Here is a 19999-nt window from a genome sequence, read left to right as displayed (position 1 = left end):
ATATATATATATATATATATAATATATATATATATATACATATATTATTATACACATACATACAGACATACATGCATATAAATCAATCATTAATCAATCTAGACAAAAATAAAATGAAATTAATCTATTTTTTATCAATTAAAAATTATATATATATATATATTTTTAACAGACATATACATAAGATAAAATAAAAATAATATATCAATGAGATCAAATTAAATGCATATATTTTTATCAATAAATGAATAATTCTAGATAAAATTATTATAAACAAGCGATAATAGATAAAATACCATTTATACTTTTAACCAATCAATAAAAACATCTACTTTTATAAACAAATATATCTAGATAGAATCTAAATTATTCTAAATAAATAAACAGCTGATGTAGAAATAAAATAAAAATTAAATACATGTAATTCATCAACAAATAAATAAAGATGAATACAATTTATTATAAATAAATAAATAAATAAATAAATAATCTAGATAAAATAAAATGCATGTTTAAATGTATATTTTTATTAATAAATTACTAAAAAACTAAACTAGATAAAATAAAATGCATATACTTAATCAATAAATAAATAATATATATATATATACAAGATAAAATGAAATGCATATCATTTTATTAATAAATAACTAATTAAATACTGATAGAATAAAATGCATTATACATTAAATAAATGAATAATATATAATTATCAATAACTAAATAAATAAATCTAGATAGAATAACCTGTATTATAAATAAAAAAGAATAATAAATAATCATAAATAAATGATCTAAATATTCTAGAAAAAAAACAATGAATTAATTCAAAATAAACAAAATAATCTCTAACAGATAAAACAGTTTATATATCATTTGAACAATCAACCAATCAATAAAATACATAGGCTATACTTTTATAAACAAATAAATCTAGATAAAATCTAGAAAAAACAAAGAATGTAGATAAAATACAATTAAATACATGTAACTCATAAATAAATAAATAAATCTAGATGAATCTAATGTATTATAAATAAATAAAATACTCTGGATTAAATAAATAAATGTTAAACTTTTATTGCAACACGATAAAGAACAACGGTTCAGCTGTTGGACTCGGATCTGAACTTGGATCTGTTGTTATTAACTGTCAGCATGTGCTGCTCGTATACTGTATGCACACATGGAGGTGTGAGGAAACGTATCATAAAAGTGTCCGGTTATGCAATCTCAATCTGTGTTTCATTATCACTCTGACCCACACTCCACATTACCACAGCGAACATGAGGAGTAGATGAGAAACACGCTCAGATATCAGCCTCCATAAACTACAGCCCCGCGCGTGTCGGCTGATCTCGAGGCACAAGAGACGCAATGAAATCAACCTATCCCGAGACACGAGCCCGCGGGTCATAGAGTGACTTCATCAGATACCTCACACCTCACAAACACTCGCTGACATGGACGGCACGTGCAAAACCAAACGCACGGCTCGTGACTGGAGAAGCGTGCAAACCTTGACCAGTCACCAGCCGTGTTACTGGTTTTACATCAACTTCAAAGCATGTGTGTCAAACAGATATGTGCTCAGATGCACGATTCCTTGCCTTACCTTAGCAACCACCTAGAACACCCTAGCAATCCCTCAGAACACCTTAGTAATTGTGGTAGTGTGACACTGTTCATATTGTCTTCAGAAAAAGTAAAAATCAATTAATTAATTAATGCAATAATATATGCAATTAATTATATTACAAGATGACTTAAAAGTTTGGGATCAGTAAGACTTGTCATGTTTTTTAAAGAAGTCCCTTATGCTCATCAAGGCTGCATTTACTCAATTAAAAATAGAGAAAAAAAACAGTAATATTTTAAAATGTTATTACAATATAAAATAATGTTTTTTATTTTAATATACTTTAAAATATAATTTATTCCTGTGATGCAACGCTGAATTTTCATCAGCTGTTACTACAGTTTTTTTTTCAGTATTCTTTGATGAATAATAATATAATGTAAACCTATGCTATCACTCTGTATTAATTTAACACATTCATGATGAATAAATGTATTAATTTCTTTCAAAAACTAAAGAATAAAAATGTACTGACCCCAAATTTTTGAACAGTAGTGTATATAGTTAGAAAAACTTTCTATTTTTAGTAAATGCTGTTACTTTTAACTTATTATTGATAAAAAAAGAATCCTGAAAATAGTATCACAGGTATCAAAAAATATTAAGCAGCATAAATGTTTTCAACATTGATAATAAATCAGAATATAAGAATGATTTCTGAAGGATCATGTGACCCTGATAACTGGAATAATGATGCTGAAAATGTAGCTTTGTATCACAGGAATAAATTACATTTTAAAATATATTCACATAAAAAACTGTTACTTTAAATTGAAATAATATTTCACGATATAACAGTTTTTTTCTGTATTTTTGATCAAATAAATGCAGCCTTGATGAGCATAAGAAACATCTTTAAAAACCATAAAAAATCTTACTTATCCCATTTTTCTTAGCAGCAGTGTATATGCAGAAATATATATGCAACCCTGGATGACAAAACCAGTCATAAGGGTAAATTTTTGGAAACTGAGATTCAAAAATCATCTGAAAGCTGAATCAATAAGTGCAAGGATAATATTCGGCGAGATACAATCTGAGAATGCAAAAAAATCAAATATTGAGAAAATTGCCTTTAAAGTTGTCCAAATTAAGTTCTTAGCAATGCATATTACTAATCAAAAATTAGTTTTAATATACACCGCGTTCCAAATTATTATGCAAATGATATCTTTCTCTGGTTTTCATAATTAGTCAATGCAAATGACAGTCAGTATAATTTTTAAGTCATCAACCATTAGGGTATAATTCGAATTTTATTGAACAAACCTCCTAATGATAACAGTATTTATTTCAAAAATAAAAAACTGAAAATGCACTGTTCCACATTATTATGCACAACAGAGTTAAAACATTGTATAGGTTGTAAAGAACTGAAAATGGGCATTTGCTGAATTTGCAGCATTAGGTGGTCATATTTACTGAAATCTAAATCTATTTCAATCAAAAACATCCTAACTGGGCAAGTTACATCTTACCATAGGACCCCTTCTTTGATATCGCTATCACAATTCTTGCATCCATTGAATTTGTGAGTTTTTGGAGAGTTTCTGATTGAATTTGTTTGCAGGATGCCAGAATAGCCTCCCAGAGCTGCTGTTTTGATGTGAACTGCCTCCCACCCTCATAGATCTTTTGCTTGAGGATGCTCCAAAGGTTCTCAATCTGGTTGAGGTCAGGGGAGGATGGTGGCCACACCATGAGTTTCTCATCTTTTATGCAGATAGCAGCCAATTACACAGAGGTATTATTTGCAGCATGAGATGGTGCATTGTCATGCATGAAGATGATTTTGCTACGGAAGGCACAGTTCTTCTTTTTGTACCATGAAAGAAAGTGGTAAGTCAAAAACTCGACATTCTTTGCCGAGGTCATTTTAATACCTTTAGGGATCCTAAAGGGGCCAACCAGCTCTCTCCCTATGATTCCGGCCAAAAACGCCACCTCTTTGTTGTGGTCGCAGCCTTGTTGGGAGATGTTCCATCCACTACTCCATCTATCTGGACCATCCAAAGATGCACAACACTCATCAGTAAACAAGACTGTTTGAAAATGAGTCTTCATGTATGTCTGGGCCCACTGCAACCGTTTCTGCTTGTGAGCATTAGTTAGGAGTGGCCGAATAGTAGGTTTATGCACAACTGCAAGCCTCTGGAGGATCCTACACCTTGACGTTCGCGGGACTCAAGAGGCACCAGCAGCTTCAAAAACCTGTTTGCTACTTTGTAATGGCATTTTAGTAGCTGCTCTCTTAATCTGATGAATTTGTCTGGCAGAAACCTTCCTCATTCTGCCTTTACCTGCACGAACCTGTCTGTGCTCTGAATCAGCCTCAAATCTCTTCACAGTACAATGATCACGCTTACGTTTTCGTGAAATATCTAATGTTTTCATACCTTGTCCAAAGCATTGCACTATTTGACGCTTTTCGGCAGCAGAGAGACCTTTTTCTTTCCCATAATTGCTTGAAACCTGTGGCCTGCTTAATAATGTGGAACATCCTTCTTAAGTACTTTTCCTTTAATTGGGCTCATTTGGCAAACTATTTATCACAGGTGTCTGAGATTCATTTCAGTGATCCAAAGAGCCATGAGACACAATACCATCCATGAGTTTAATTGAAAAACAAAAAACTGTGTGTTTATGACACTTACATACAATTTGCATAATAATTTGGAACGCGGTGTATATGTTAGGAAATTAGCTAAATATCTTCATGGAATTTGATCTTTACTTAATATCCTAATCATTTTTGGCATAAAAGAAAAATTAATAATTTTGATGCATACAATGTATTTTTGGCTATTGCTACAAATATACCATATTCTTTTCTGCTAGGCACTGATTTATGAATTTGTTCCTCTTTGGCCTGCATACATGCATTAGTTTGAGAACAAAGTTAATTTTCTGCTGAATATTTTGCTGTTATCAGAGCGCAGTGATAACAATCAGTCTCAAAAACCATAAAGAACCATAAAACAGACAAGACACTTTTCACAACAGGATCATAAAAAGGCTTCAACAAGATGACAGATGGACTGACTGATATGTCCATCTCACTATTGCATCATTTCACTACATATTCTCTCCATTTTACTGCTATTTCCAGGTCATATTGAACCCAAAAGTAATATTATTTAAAATATTATATAAACTGTATTTTATACATATTTATTTTAAATAGAAAAAATAATTCAAGTTCAAGTTCACAGTTCAAAAATAATTGTAAAGTTCTTCTTGATATTTTAATAAAAATAATAAATATAAATAAAAGTATATTATAATTATAGTATACACAATTTTTTTATTATATTTATTCTTAAATATTAAAATGTTTGACCTTTTTTAAATGTAACATATATATATATACAAACATACACTATTTAAGTATTACAATTGTATATATTTTATGCTTATTTATTTTAAAACAAATCGCAAGGGTTATGAACTGAGCCAAATGTTAACAATAAACTTATATTAAATTGTAACGGGTGTTTTTGGTTTTGTTTTGGGGTTTTGTTTCATGTTCATGTTTTCATGTCTTTTATTATGTTATCATTTCATGCTGTTGTGTCTTGCTTCCCTTCCCTCATGTATTCCTGCCATTGGTCCCTTTGTTCCATGTGTCTTGTTCTGATTGGTTGCTATGGTCTTGTTCCTTGTTTTTCATTGGTTTGTTTGTATCATGTGATCCTCCTTGTCTAGTATAAATAGCCCTTGTGTTTTAATGGTCCTTGTCGCGTATTAAAGTTGTAATGAAGTTGTAATCTGCTGTTTGGTGAGTGTTTATCAAGTCTGTTTCAAGTCAAGTTTATGTCAAGTCTGTATCAAGTCAAGTCAAGTCAAGTCAAGTCTGTTCATGCCAAGTCAAGCCTTTGTCAAGTTATCAAGTCAAGTCTGTTTCATGCCAAGTCAAGTCAAGTCTAGTCTCGTCATTGTTCGGATTACGTTTGTTGTTTGGATTTCACGTTTGGATTGTTTGTTTGGATTATGGATTATCGTCACTGTAAATAAACTGCACTTGGGTTCATCACATCTCGCCGTCTCAGTGGACATTTGTTACAGAATACGCGACCAACAAAATGAACCCAGCGGTTGTTCGTCTCCTCTCTTTGCGTCAAGGAAACCAAACGATAGAGGACTATGTAGAAGATTTTTGTGGACTGTGCCATCTGGTTGCTTTTAATGATGTGGCACTTAAGGACATTTTTAGAGTGGGTTTAAATGAACCCATTCGTTCTCAATTGCCTGGTGGAAAAATTCATTGGTCATTGGAAACATATATTGACTTTGCTCTCAGGTTGAGTGGTTCCTCATTTACTGTGGGGATAGCTGACGAGGAACCCTGCTATTCTTCAGTATCTGCCACTCCTCATTCTCCACACTTAACCGCCATGTCTGGAATTATTCACATGTCACATCCTGCTCACGCCATGCCTGCTCATGTCATGTCTGCTGCTTCAGGGACTGCTCACGTCATGTCTGCTGCCTCAAAGCCTGCTCACGTCATGTCTACTGCTCCAGGGCCTGTTCACGTCATGTCTGCTGCTTCAAAGCCTGCTCACGTCATGTCTGCTGCTTCAAAGCCTGCTCACGTCATGTCTGCTGCTTCAGGGACTGCTCACGTCATGTCTGCTGCTCCAGGGCCTGCTCACGTCATGTCTGCTGCTTCAGGGACTGCTCACGTCATGTCTGCTGCTTCAGGGACTGCTCACGTCATGTCTGCTGCTTCAGGGCCTGCTCACGTCAGGTCTGCTGCTCCAGGGCCTGCTCACGTCATGTCTGCTGCTCCAGGGCCTGCTCACACCATGTCTGCCGCTCCAGGGCCTGCTCACGCCAAGCCTGCCGCTCCAGGGCCTACTCACGCAAAGTTTGCACCCAAGATGGCCGCCATTCCAAAGCCTGTTCACAAGATGGCTGCCGCTCCAGAGTCTGCACCTGTCATGGCCGCCATTCCAGAGTCTGCTTACAAGATGGCCGCCATCCCAAAGCCTGTTCACAAGATGGCTGCTGCTCCAGAGTCTACACCTGTCATGACTGCCCTTCCAGAGCCTTCAACCATCATGGCTGCCATGCCAGAGTCTGCACCCAAGATAGCTGCCATCCCTAAGCCTGTTGTCAAGATGGCCGCCACGCCAGAGTCCCCGGCCAAGATGGCCGCCACGCCAGAGTCCCCGGCCAAGATGGCCGCCACGCCAGAGCCATGCCAAGCCACAATTTATCCTTCAAAGCCTCATCAGGTCTTGATTGCCAGCATACTGGACCCTCCTTTAGTGTCGGTACGGGCTGCAGGCATACCCGCGGAACCGACGCTTCCGAGCCACGCAGAGCCAACTCTCCCAAGCCACACACCCACTAGCCTGGTGGGCCCCCCTCTATCCACTGCGCTGCCTGTGATGGCCATCGCCATTTTAAGTGTGTGGGCTGCTCACTGCGTCCCAGAGGCCACGTCTGTCCACGAACCCGCTGCGCCCATGCCTCTTACCGAGGCGGCGTCCATAGCGGGATTTCTTGCTCTGCCGGCTCCGCCATGGCTTCCTGCTCTGCCGGCTCCGCCATGGCTTCCTGCTCTGCCTGCGCCGCCTAGTCTTCCTGCTCTGCCTGCACCGCCAAGGCCTCCTGCTCTGCCTGCACCGCCAAGGCTTCCTGCTCTGCCTGCACCGCCAAGGCTTCCTGCTCTGCCTGCTCCGCCAAGGCTTCACGCTCTACCTGCACCGCCAAGGCTTCCTGCTCTGCCTGCACCGCCAAGGCTTCCTGCTCTGCCTGCGCCGCCTAGTCTTCCTGCTCTGCCTGCACCGCCAAGGCCTCCTGCTCTGCCTGCACCGCCAAGGCTTCACGCTCTGCCTGCTCCGCCAAGGCCTCCTGCTCTGCCTGCACCGCCAAGGCTTCACGCTCTGCCTGCTCCGCCAAGGCCTCCTGCTCTGCCGGCACCGCCAAGGCCTCCTGCTCTGCCTGCTCCGCCAAGGCTTCACGCTCTGCCTGCACCGCCAAGGCCTCCTGCTCTGCCGGCTCCGCCATGGCTTCCTGCTCTGCCTGCCCCGCCATGGCTTCCTGCTCTGCTGGCCCCGCCATGGCTTCCTGCTCTGCCGGCCCCGCCATGGCTTCCACTACTCCACAGTCTGCCACTGTTTCATGGCCCTGATCCTCCAGAGCTTCACTGTCTGCCATCACTCCACGGTCCAGGCCCTCCACTGTTTCATTGTCTGACACTGCTTCACGGCCCAGATCCTCCAAGTTTCCACTGTCTGCCACAACTCCATGCCCCAGGCCCTCCATTGTTCCAGAGTCTGCCACTGCTGCACGGCCCAGGTCCTCCACTGTCTCACTGTCTGCCACTGCTCCATGGCCCAGGTCCTCCCATGCTTCACTGTCAGCCATTACTCCATGCCCCAGGCCCTCCATTGTTCCACAGTCTGCCACTGCTCCACGGCCCAGGTCCTCCAGTTTCCCACTGTCTGCCACTGCTTCATTGTCTAGGTCCTCCATTACTCCACTGCCCAGGTCCACCACTGTACCCTTGGTCTTGCCCATTGTTTCTTGCTCCATGCCATGATTCTGAATCTGTTCCCCTACATGGACCTGGCCCTCCATCCTACCCCCTATTTCACTCCTGCTCTACCACCCTCCTGGACTTTTTAGTTTAGGGTTTTGTTTTGGGCGTCGGGAGCCGCCCTTAGAGGGGGGGAAATGTAACGGGTGTTTTTGGTTTTGTTTTGGGGTTTTGTTTCATGTTCATGTTTTCATGTCTTTTATTATGTTATCATTTCATGCTGTTGTGTCTTGCTTCCCTTCCCTCATGTATTCCTGCCATTGGTCCCTTTGTTCCATGTGTCTTGTTCTGATTGGTTGCTATGGTCTTGTTCCTTGTTTTTCATTGGTTTGTTTGTATCATGTGATCCTCCTTGTCTAGTATAAATAGCCCTTGTGTTTTAATGGTCCTTGTCGCGTATTAAAGTTGTAATGAAGTTGTAATCTGCTGTTTGGTGAGTGTTTATCAAGTCTGTTTCAAGTCAAGTTTATGTCAAGTCTGTATCAAGTCAAGTCAAGTCAAGTCAAGTCTGTTCATGCCAAGTCAAGCCTTTGTCAAGTTATCAAGTCAAGTCTGTTTCATGCCAAGTCAAGTCTAGTCTCGTCATTGTTCGGATTACGTTTGTTGTTTGGATTTCACGTTTGGATTGTTTGTTTGGATTATGGATTATCGTCACTGTAAATAAACTGCACTTGGGTTCATCACATCTCGCCGTCTCAGTGGACATTTGTTACATAAATTGAAATAATAAACTAAATAAATAACAAACTAATCTTAAATTAAAATATTAAATTATTTTATTCAATCTTTAATTGAATATTAAAATATGCACTAAAATATGTAAATGACGCTAATATGGAAAACACTACCACAAAGAATAAATACTTTTTAACAATGATTTTAAGAATGGAATAGCATCTAATCACAAAATCACCATTAAATTATTAAACATTCAGAAGTAACCCTCTGAAGTAACCTGTGTTAAAATATCCTCCCTTACTGTAAGGATCTGAACCAGCAACCCTTTGGTTACCGGCCCTGAGCTTCAACCACTACACTCTTAAATATAAAGGTGCTTTGAAAGGTTCTTCACAGCAATGCCATAGAAGAACCATTTTTGGTTCCACAAAAAACCATTCAGTCAAAGGTTCTTTGAAAAAACATCTCTTTCTTACCTTTTTATAATCTGAAGAACGCAACAAAGAACCATTTGTGAAACAGAAAAGTTCTAAAGATGTTAAAGGTTCTTTATGGAACCATTTAGACAAAAAAAGGTTCTTTTATAGCATCGTGAAGCACCTTTATTTTTAAGTGTGTACCCCTCTCCAACTATTTTAGCAATAAGCTTAACATCATGAGAATCAGGTGCTTTGATTTTCTTACCAGCGGTTGCAGTTCTTCTGTATGGTGCTCCCGGCAGAATGGAGCACGTCTGCGTGTCTGCAGGGACACATGTCCACCGGCACACACTGACCCTGATCGTCCTGAGCCAGTCCATCCGGACACTGACACCCTGGCACACAGGTCCTGCTGCCCTCCTGCTCTTCACAGCTCCAGCCGTCCCACAGATCAGAGCAGGACGTCCCGCACGGACGCCCACATTCCTGATACACCTGCCCTCCAGAGCACTGCACCGCTGCAAGGAGACACAATAGTTTATATGCTGGAAAAATGATCTGTCTTTTAATTAGAGTAAACAATTTTTAATCAATACTGAATGAAATAAAAGTATATTTATAATCAGCACTTCTTTCAAATTGCATTGCAGTGCAGTCTGGGAATGTATTCTGAGCACCTCTGCAATGCCTTGCAGCACTTTCAGCTTTAACAGTATCATATATAATGTTAAATATTATTTTAAGTATATATTAAATACTATATATATATATATATATATATATATATATATATATAAAACAATATATATGATTTAACAGGATTATTAAATATTATTAAACTTATTGTATATAACACTAAAATAAAACACAAAATATAATATCATATATAAACTTTTCAATTTCACATTATTAAGTATAATATTTAATATCAATATTGTTTTGAATAATATATAAATCTATATTACTTTATATTTAATTATATAATTAGATATTAAGCATATTATGTAATTAATAAATTTATTGACTATATAATAATAGTATTAATGACATTTAAATCAATTATTATCACAAATAAATATAGCAATATTAAATAGTATTACAAATATCATGTCTCACATAATACTTATAATAATAACAATAATAATGTGCAATTTTACAGATATGATCTTTAACACTAGCATATTGAATATTAAATATTATAAATAATATAATAATAATTCTCCTTAATATATAATATCGATCATTTTATTTAAAAATATAAATAATTTATAAAATATTATATCCTAAATGATATAATAATTCAAGATATTATTGCATAAATAATACATTAATAATGTATTAATAACAAATAGTATTATTAATGATATTTATTATTTAAAATAATATAAGTAATTTTAATATAAATATTACAAATATCATATACTGTATAATATTAACATGTAACATGTAATATTAACATCCTTAAATTAAACTCTTTCTTAGAACAACATTTTTCTTTGAATCATAATTATTATACGTTAAATTATATATAACTGATTTAATTAATTAATACATGTGAACCTGGACACAAAACCAGTCATAAGGGTCATTTTTTGAAATTGAGATTTATACATCATCTGAAAAAAGCTGAATAAATAAACTTTGATGTATAGTTTGTTAGAATTCGATAGGATTTGAAAATCTGAAATCTGAGGATGCAAAAATATCTAAATATTGAGAAAATCTCCTTTTAAAGTTGTCCAAATGAAATTAAGTTTTGATATATTTATGGTAGAAAATTTACAAAATATATTCATGGAACATGACCTTTACTTAACATCTCAATGATTTTTGGTATGAAAAAAATTGATAATTTTGACCGACACAATGCATTTTTGGCTATTGCTACAAATATACCTGTGCTACTTATGGCTGGTTTTGTGGTCCAGGGTCACATATATTATTACAGTTTTTTACAGACGCTAGGACACATTTCTCAATACTTAGGTCACTTTTGCAAAACTCTTCACACAATTTTCTTAACCGACTTTCAGCTTGGCAAAGCAGTTCATTTCACATTCAAAATGCAATACAACTACCAAAACACTTTATTCAGGTCTCAAATAAACTCATTCTTCCAGAACACTAGCAAAGGTTGACAGCCGACAAACACACTTTGTCACCCACAAAACAATGAGCTAAAAAACACTAACAACATGAAGCATTACACAGTGTTTTCTTGTGTAAAACAAGGACACATCTCTGTTTATAATTGCAATATATATTGTTTATAACTGCAATACATGTTACTGGAATGAATCAGACATGATGCAGAATTCGTCAATATTTTATGTTGATTATTTATTTATTTTTTTTGCACTAAGTAATTCCAAAATACAAGAATTTGTATACACACCATCTACTGTTACAGATACAATAGTAATGCTAATCTACTCGCATTTTTAGATTTTAAATATGTTTCAATAAAATATTGCTGTTGAATTTTGCTGTCTTATTCAGTTTTGCATTATGTTATTGTTTTGAACATAAGTTTAACAGTTTTGAAAACAGTATGTAAGCACGTGCAAAATGTCCTGTACGTACAAAGATTTTTGGCAGTTGTTGGGTCTGAGTGAGAAAAGAATTCATGATTTGAGAGATGTAGTCATTGAATGCATTTTGTGCCAAAACAATGATAACTGATCCTCAGTTTAGCCCACATAGACTTCTGTTGTGCTCACTGTGTGAAGAGTTTTGCAAAAGTGACCCAAGTATTGAGAAATGTGTCCTAGCGTCTGTAAAAAAAACTGTATTTATTTTTATTTTTTTGCACTAAGTTATTCCAAAATAAAAAAATTTGTATACACACCATCCACTGATACATATACAATAGTAATGCTAATCTACTTGGTCTTCTCTATTTTTAGATTTGAAATATGTTTAAAAAAATATTGCTGTTGAATTTTGCTGTCTTATTCAGTTTTGCATTATGTTATTGTTTTGAACATAAGTTTACAGTTTTGAAAACAGAATGTAAGCACGTGCAAAATGTCCTGTACATAGAAAGATTTTTGGCAGTTGTTGTGTCTGAGTGAGAAAACAATTCATGAAATTTGAGGGATGAAGTCATTGAATGCATTTTGTGCCAAAACAATGATAACTGATCCTCAGTTTAGCCCACATAGACTACTGTTGTGCTCATTGTGTGAAGAGTTTTGCAAAAGTGACCTAAGTATTGAGAAATGTGTCCTAGCGTCAGTAAAAAACTGTAATACATATGAATATAATTAACCGGTTTCTTACGGCAGAATGTCCGATTTCTCCAGCTGACCGATGCCCCCTCTTGAGCGCAGTGGCGGGCGTAGGCGGTGAGGACGGTACACTGGCATGAGTTCTGTGGGCCGCAGCTGCACACTTCACTGAGACACAGGCGCATGTATGGCTCTCTGTCCACCACATCATGACAACCCTGCAACAACACTTCAGATTTACTGGAACGGCCAACCACTTGATCGCTTACTAAAACTACTGACCTAAAGCAGACTGACCTGAAACACAGCGCTGTGAATCACAGAGCACACGCTCTCTGCGTACTGTCTGCGCTGCGTGTGTGTCCCGCAGGGGTCAGAGGTCACCGCTGAAGGCAGAGGGCATGTACCTGTTGTGAATTTGGCAGCAAAAGAGGCCACGCTGTTTTCCACGTCACCTTCAGGTGTGGTGAAATCATCATGCTGACTCCAGGTCAGAGTGCCACATAAACCACGAACCTGCAAGCACAACAAACGGTACCATGATTGCAGCTTCAGCTACCAAAAGTTATTTACAAATCCTGATAAATAAACTCAAATACATTTTTGTAATTAAACAATTCTAGATTACATTAAAGGATTAGTTCAGTTCCAGAACAAAAATTTACAGATAATTTGCTGATTTTTTTGAGCAAAACATTTCAGGAATTTTCTCCACATAGTGGATTTCTATGGTGCCTGTGAGTTCGAACTTTCAAAATGCAGTTTAAATGCAGCTTCAAAGGGCTCTAAACGATCCCAGCCAGGTAATAAGGGTCTTAACTAGCAAAAACAATCAGCTATTTACTAAATAAATGTACAATTGATACACTTTTTAACCACAAATGCTCGTCTTGTCTAGCTCTGCGATGCACATGTGTACTCTGTGTATTCCGGTTCAATACAGTTAGGGTATGTCAAAAAACTCCCATCTCATTGCTGCCTCCAACTTCAAAATTGTTCTACATCGCTGTTTTACTTTTTCTTGTAAAAGGCATTTGTCCTTTGCATGCTCACTTTGTAAACACTGGGTTTGTACTTCTGCAGTGATGTAGGATGATTTTGAAGTTGAAGGAGAAAAAGAGATGGGAGTTTTGTGACATACCCTATCTGTATTAAACCGGAGCAAACTGTATAAACATGATTTTTTTTAAGAAAATGAGAGATCGTTTCACTAGATAAGACCCTTATTTCTCAGCTGGGATTGTTTAGAGCCCTTTGAAGCTGAATTTAAAATGCATTTTAGAAGTTTAAACTCACGGGCACCACTGAAGTCCACTATATGGAAAACATTCCTGAATTTTATTTTTTTATATATATATTTTTTTTTACGACTGAAGAACAAGGGGGTGAGTAAATGATCTGTATCTGTTCTGAGCTAATCCTTTAATCTAAAGAGTTCAGTGTGTTACTGTGGCACCTTATGAGCAAATCCTGGCTGCAGGGTGATGAGGAGCAGAGGTCCGTCCAGGTGCCACATCATCTGAGCCCCAAATGCCTGGATCAGCAGAACAATGGATGAAGCTTTTCTGACCATCAGATCTCCTGTGATCACTGGCAGCAGCTCCCGCTGACCGTTCACCATCACTGAACCTGAGATCAATACAACACAATGAGAAAGTATAAATAGAGTGCATGAAATTAATATTTCTATTGAACAAGGAAGCATTCAATTGATCAAAAGTGACAGCAAAGACATTTATAATGTTACAAAATAATTTCTATTTCAAATAAATGCTGTTCCTTTAAACTTTCTATTCTGAAAAATATAAATGAAAATGTAAATGAAAATTATCAGTTTCCACAAAAACATTGGGCAGCACAACTGTTTTTAACATTAATAATGATCATAAATGTTTCTTGAGCAGCAAATCGGCATATTAGAATGTTTCTGGAGGATCATGTGACACTGAAGAATTCAGCTTGGCATCACAGGAATAAATGATATTTTAAACTATATTCAAATAGGAAATGGCTATTTCAAATTGTAATAACATTAACTTTGATCCGATAAATGCTGCCTTAGTGAGCAGAAGACGCTTCTTTAAAATGTATTAATTAATAATTTACACTTTATAAACGTACTAACCATGTCATATCAAATAAACTACTATAAATTTAAATACATCCATACAACTACATTATGTTGTCATATTTTTCAAAAAATAAAATAAAATAAAACACAAATTGTGACCCTAGACCACAAAACATAAGTAGCATGGGTATATTTGTAGCAATAGCCAAAAATACATAGTATGTTTCGAAATTATACATTTTTCTTTTATGCCAAGATTCAATAGGATATTAAGCAAAGATCATGTTCCATGAAGATATTTTGTAAATTTCCTACTGTAAATATATCAAAACTTAATTTTTGCTTAGTAATATCCATTGCTAAGACCCTAATTTGGAAAACTATAAAGGTGATTTTCTTAATATTTAGATTTTTTTGCACTCAGATTCCAGATTTTCAAATATTGCCCTATCCTAACCAACCATACATCAATGGAAAGCTTATTTATTCAACTGTATGATCTATAAATCTCAATTTAAAAAAAATGACCCTTATGACTGGTTTTGTGGTCCAGGGTCACAAATATTGCAAGAAATTTAGAGAGTTTTAAGGCATGCCTTTTTTCACTTGCTTTAAGGACTTTAATAAAAATTTCAAATAATTTTTTATGCCACAAAACCTAGAGCAACTTTAAGAAATCTACAAAATTTGTATTTTAAAGTGGAAGAAAGATGGCCATCTTTTGAAATCTCATCAACTAACTGGATGGACAGACTGATAGATGACCTGTATCTGTGACAGTGACTGTCGTATGAAGCGCAGTGACCATCATTTCTCTCAGACATCCAGCAGCTCCTCCTGCACACGGTCCTCCGCTGACACTGATGGAGAGCTTTTTATCCACAAAATCCTGCAAACACACCAGAGAGATGCTTTCAGATGATATAAAAAAAACAGTGAAGCCGTAGATCCCATCTCCACACGGTCACTGACCTCTACAGCTGTGAAGCGGCAGTCGCCGGCCTGCAGGCCGTATCTCTTCTGATCGAATGTGGTGATGTGCATTGCTCCGATCACAGCACACTGAGCTTCACACTTCTCTCCAGAACATTCCCACTGACCGGCGTGACACACACTGGAGGACATACATTACATAGTAACAGGAGATTTCAACCAAAACAAATCCAGTGGTTTATGTCTGTCTGCATGCATGAGGTTTGACTTACCAGGTGTTGCAGCGCTGTCTGATGGTGTTTCCTGCGCTGTAGGTGTGGCGTCTGTGGAAGCAGGGACAGTCTTCCTGTCTGAGACACTGACCTGCGTGCAAGTAGAGACCTGGAGGACATTCGCAGCCCCCCACACACTCGTCCCGACACTGACCGGATGCAGGAGGACGAGGAGACGAGCAGGTCGGCGGACAGGATGACACACAGTCGGAAAACACTTGACCCCTCGGACAAACACGCTCTAAGGACCAAAACAAGGATTTTTTAAATCTAAATAAATATATTTAACAAATACATATAAATAATTTGATTTTTTTTTTTTTTTTCAGTTTAACGCATTACAAATCTTTAAGGCAGGGGCAGGGCTAGGGCTTGGGCACCCCACTTACAAATGCTAATGTTTATTTGGACGCTGAACCATAGACTGTGCAGAACGCTTTACGAGCCACTTCACCTAATGGAGCAAGGAGCTTCAGTAGAACAACAGTGAACTGTGGTCAGATGAGATGTTGTCAGGCCATATGTAAGGAAAAACCAATTTACCTGTCCTGTCAGCTGTTATACTGTGCTTATAGTGCGTGCTTTTCAAGTGCACACACAAATGTGCTGTATTAGGCTATATTAAAGCGCTATGTCATACTTAAACCCCCCAAAAAAACTATGAGAATGCAGTGTCGTAGTTTTGCTGTTAGTTAAATCATGAAGTTAAAACTGTGCATGTAAGTATTATTTATGAGTCACATTTAAAGCAGTTTGAGATCTGCATCAAGTTCAGCAGCGGCGGCTTTTAAAGTAACAGCAGCCACAATTAAAATCATAACAACCAGCTGCTGTGATGTCTGTTAATCAAAGAACAGAATTAAAAAGTGGAAATCAATAACTTCTGTAGTTTTAAGCTTTATATTTATTTAATTTTGAATTTTGTGTTTAATAACTTTATTAAATTAGGCTACATTTTCTTGCTGAACAGCACAGGTAGCTATATGACATTTATTATTATGGGTTTAAGTGAAGATTGTTTTAAGTTCACTTAAATTACAAGTATTTTTTTGAAAGTCTAATAAATGTTAAATTCATAGCTCTTAAATATACTGTTAAGTTGAATGGCTATAGTCAATGGTTAAACATTATTTAGACATCATTTGGTATCAGTTGCTTTCAGTCATAAAAAAGATGTCAATAATCAAATATTAAAAATATACTTTCTTTATGTTGTTTCTACATTATTTTGATGATTGAATGTGAAAATATTGCAATATAAAATATAATTAAAATCTTTAATGTCAGGTGGGAATAATCAATTTTTTTAATTTCCAAAAAAAAAAAATCATGATTAATTAATTTTTTTAATCGACTGACAGCACTAATATATTTGTTTATTAATTCATTTATTAGTATTTATTTAATATTTTATTTAATCAAAACATGTTTTGAATAATTTAGAGGCTTTTATGGATTTTTTTTCCAGAATTTTAATAAAATTTTCAAAATCAAGGAAAAAGTGGAAGAATGACAGCCATCACTAGAAATCGCATGAACTATGGCTTACTTTAACATATTAACTCACTAATCATACTATTTCTGTAGTATATATACCAGTATTATTTTAGTATTATTTGTATAGTATTATTTATTATAGTTTTAATAATATTTTTCATTTTTATTTATGCATTTATTAGTATAACTATTTAGGTTTAAAAAAATGTAGGGCTTCAACTTTAACTTATTTCAGTTATCAAGTAACATTTCCAATGTTTGTATTTTATTTTAGCTTTATTTAATTTACTAAAAACATTTTTATTGATCTTTTTTATTAATCATATTAATATTTCAGAAGAAAAACGCAATTGCATAACTTTTTCATAACAAGTTTAAATTGCATAACTTACACTGTTTCACATACTATATTTAATAAAAAATATTAAGTCTATGCTAGTATTACGTTCTGGAAAAAATATATATATTATGTTTAAAAAGCCTATATTAGCATTAATTTATTCTTGTTTTGGCTTTTAAATATAAAATGGCCTATCACTGTGAATATTATCCTATGACTTAAATTTCAAAAGCTGAAATATGAAATATGACCCAAGTATGTTTTTTTTTCAGATTATGATTCATCCAATAAAAATGTTTTTAAAACATAACTTAATAATATAACTGAATATGGCTAAATAAAGCTAATTACAATTAAAAAATCAGTTTAATATCAAGTATAAAAGTACCACAGAAGTCAGTGCTCCTCCAGCGGATGATGATGTGCTGTTGCGCACATTCGCGTACGTAGCCGGCTAACGTGTCGCACACTGCCGTATCTCTCTCCTTCACATCCAGACTGCAGTACAGATACAGACATGTGTCGATATACGGACCAGGATCAACCTTAGCAGACCGAAAGGAGGATTGTTAGTCATGAAGTATGTTAGTTTAGTGATCAAGTTTAAGTTTAGTTCAATCCAACCTGGTGATGGCAGTGTGAGAACGGATTCTCTTTGAGACGATGACATGCTGTTTCTGCGTCCCGCCGCAGAGAGACATCACTGGACAGATCACAGCTGTGACCCAATTCAGCTGCATCACTACACACCTGTGCATCAGACACCACAAGAATAAGACTACACTACCCAGAATGCTTTGGGCCAGAGGTTTTTAATTCAGTTCAGTTGAAGTTTTTTTGTATAGCACATTTCACAATACACAGTACTTCAAGGCAGCTTCACACTGCAAAATATGCTTGTTTCCAGCCAATATATCTAAAAATGAATAAAAATCAATAAACATTAAAAATAAAAAAAATCTGTATTGGCAAGTAAAATTTTTATTTTTTTTATTTCACACTATTATTTTAATTAATTAATTTATTTATTTATTTATTTTACGCTTATTTTTTATTTATTTTAATAAAATTTTATTTTAATGTAATATTGTAATTCTATTTAAATCAATGTTTTAAATCAAGTATTTATTTATTTATTTAGCCTTTTTTTTAAGTGTGTTTTGAACACAGCAACAATGCTTCCCTCCAAAACATATATGTGACCCTGGACCACTTAAACCAGTCATAAGGTTAAATTTTACAAAACTGAGATATATACATCATATGAAAGCTCAATAAATAAGCTTTCTATTGATGTATAGTTTGTTAGGATAGGACAATATTTGGCCGAGATACATCTGGAATCTGAGGGTGCAAAAAAATCTAAATACTGAGAAAATCACCTTTAAAGTTGTCCAAATTAAGTTCTTAACAATGCATATTACTAATCAAAAATTACATTTTGATAGGTTTACAGTAGGAATTTTACAAAAAATCTTAATGTAGCATGATCTTTACTTAATTTCCTAATGATTTTTGACATAAAAGAAAAATCAATAATTTTGACCCATACAATGTATTTTTGGCTATTGCTACAAATATACCCCAGCGACTTAAGACTGGTTTTGTGGTCCAGGGTCACATATGATTTTGTAAACATATCTAATGCTAATTAGAAACCTTTCTGTCTCTCTTTTTTTTTTCAACTTTTCCAATTTCATCAAAAACCTAAAGATGTTTCCCACCTGGCCTTGTTGATCTTGAACACGCCATGAGTTTCCAAAGCTAGCAGCGTATTGGGAAATACTTCCACTGCTGGTAGTGAAGTCATCTGTACAAAATAAAAACATTGCATTGCATTGCATTAAAACGCCACATGCAAATATTGCATTATTAATGAATTAAAAAAATGCAGTAGTATGGGTATAAAATGTCAGATTTTGCAATTATGCAATATTTCCAAACTAAGCCAAATCTCACCATCTGGATTGTTGTTATAAATGCCGCAAAGCCCTCTGGTGGCAGTGAGGTGTTCAGCGGTAACGGTCAGATAGACAGTGTTCTCCATGTCAAACTTCAGTCTGACACCCAAACCACTCTCCACAAACACAAAGTCACCCAGCCAGTGAACGCTGACTCCTGACGGCACCACAAAATAAAATAAAAATTAAAATGTAATATTTATTACAATTTTTCAAATAATAAAAATGACAAAAGCACATATTAAAAGCACATTTATTAAAAATGTAATTAAAAATAAAATAAATAGGTTTAAAATGAATTAATAATAAATTAAGTAAATACCTAGACTAAAATAAATACAAATTATATTAAAATTGTATTTAATTAAAAACATTAACTTTAAAATAAATAAACAAAATAATTTAAAC

The 19999-nt window shown here is 35.6% G+C and overlaps 1 protein-coding gene across 1 annotated transcript in view; it reads right to left on the bottom strand.

Moving 5' to 3' along the window:
* sspo (SCO-spondin) overlaps positions 1 to 19999 on the bottom strand; it is a 119187-nt gene that overhangs the window by 94372 nt on the left and 4816 nt on the right. Inside the window, exons 5-15 of the mRNA XM_073830641.1 lie at positions 19590 to 19748; positions 19355 to 19440; positions 18255 to 18380; positions 18019 to 18175; positions 15794 to 16034; positions 15561 to 15702; positions 15354 to 15477; positions 13974 to 14146; positions 12815 to 13033; positions 12570 to 12735; positions 9553 to 9805 (exon numbers count right to left, since the gene is read on the bottom strand). Coding sequence (XP_073686742.1) covers positions 9553 to 9805; positions 12570 to 12735; positions 12815 to 13033; positions 13974 to 14146; positions 15354 to 15477; positions 15561 to 15702; positions 15794 to 16034; positions 18019 to 18175; positions 18255 to 18380; positions 19355 to 19440; positions 19590 to 19748 — 1846 coding nt within the window. The remainder of the gene's footprint in view (positions 1 to 9552; positions 9806 to 12569; positions 12736 to 12814; positions 13034 to 13973; positions 14147 to 15353; positions 15478 to 15560; positions 15703 to 15793; positions 16035 to 18018; positions 18176 to 18254; positions 18381 to 19354; positions 19441 to 19589; positions 19749 to 19999) is intronic.

Source organism: Garra rufa, chromosome 24 (genome assembly GCF_049309525.1).
Source record: "Garra rufa chromosome 24, GarRuf1.0, whole genome shotgun sequence".
Taxonomy (NCBI): domain Eukaryota; kingdom Metazoa; phylum Chordata; class Actinopteri; order Cypriniformes; family Cyprinidae; genus Garra; species Garra rufa.
This window is presented reverse-complemented; position numbering and strand designations above follow the sequence as displayed.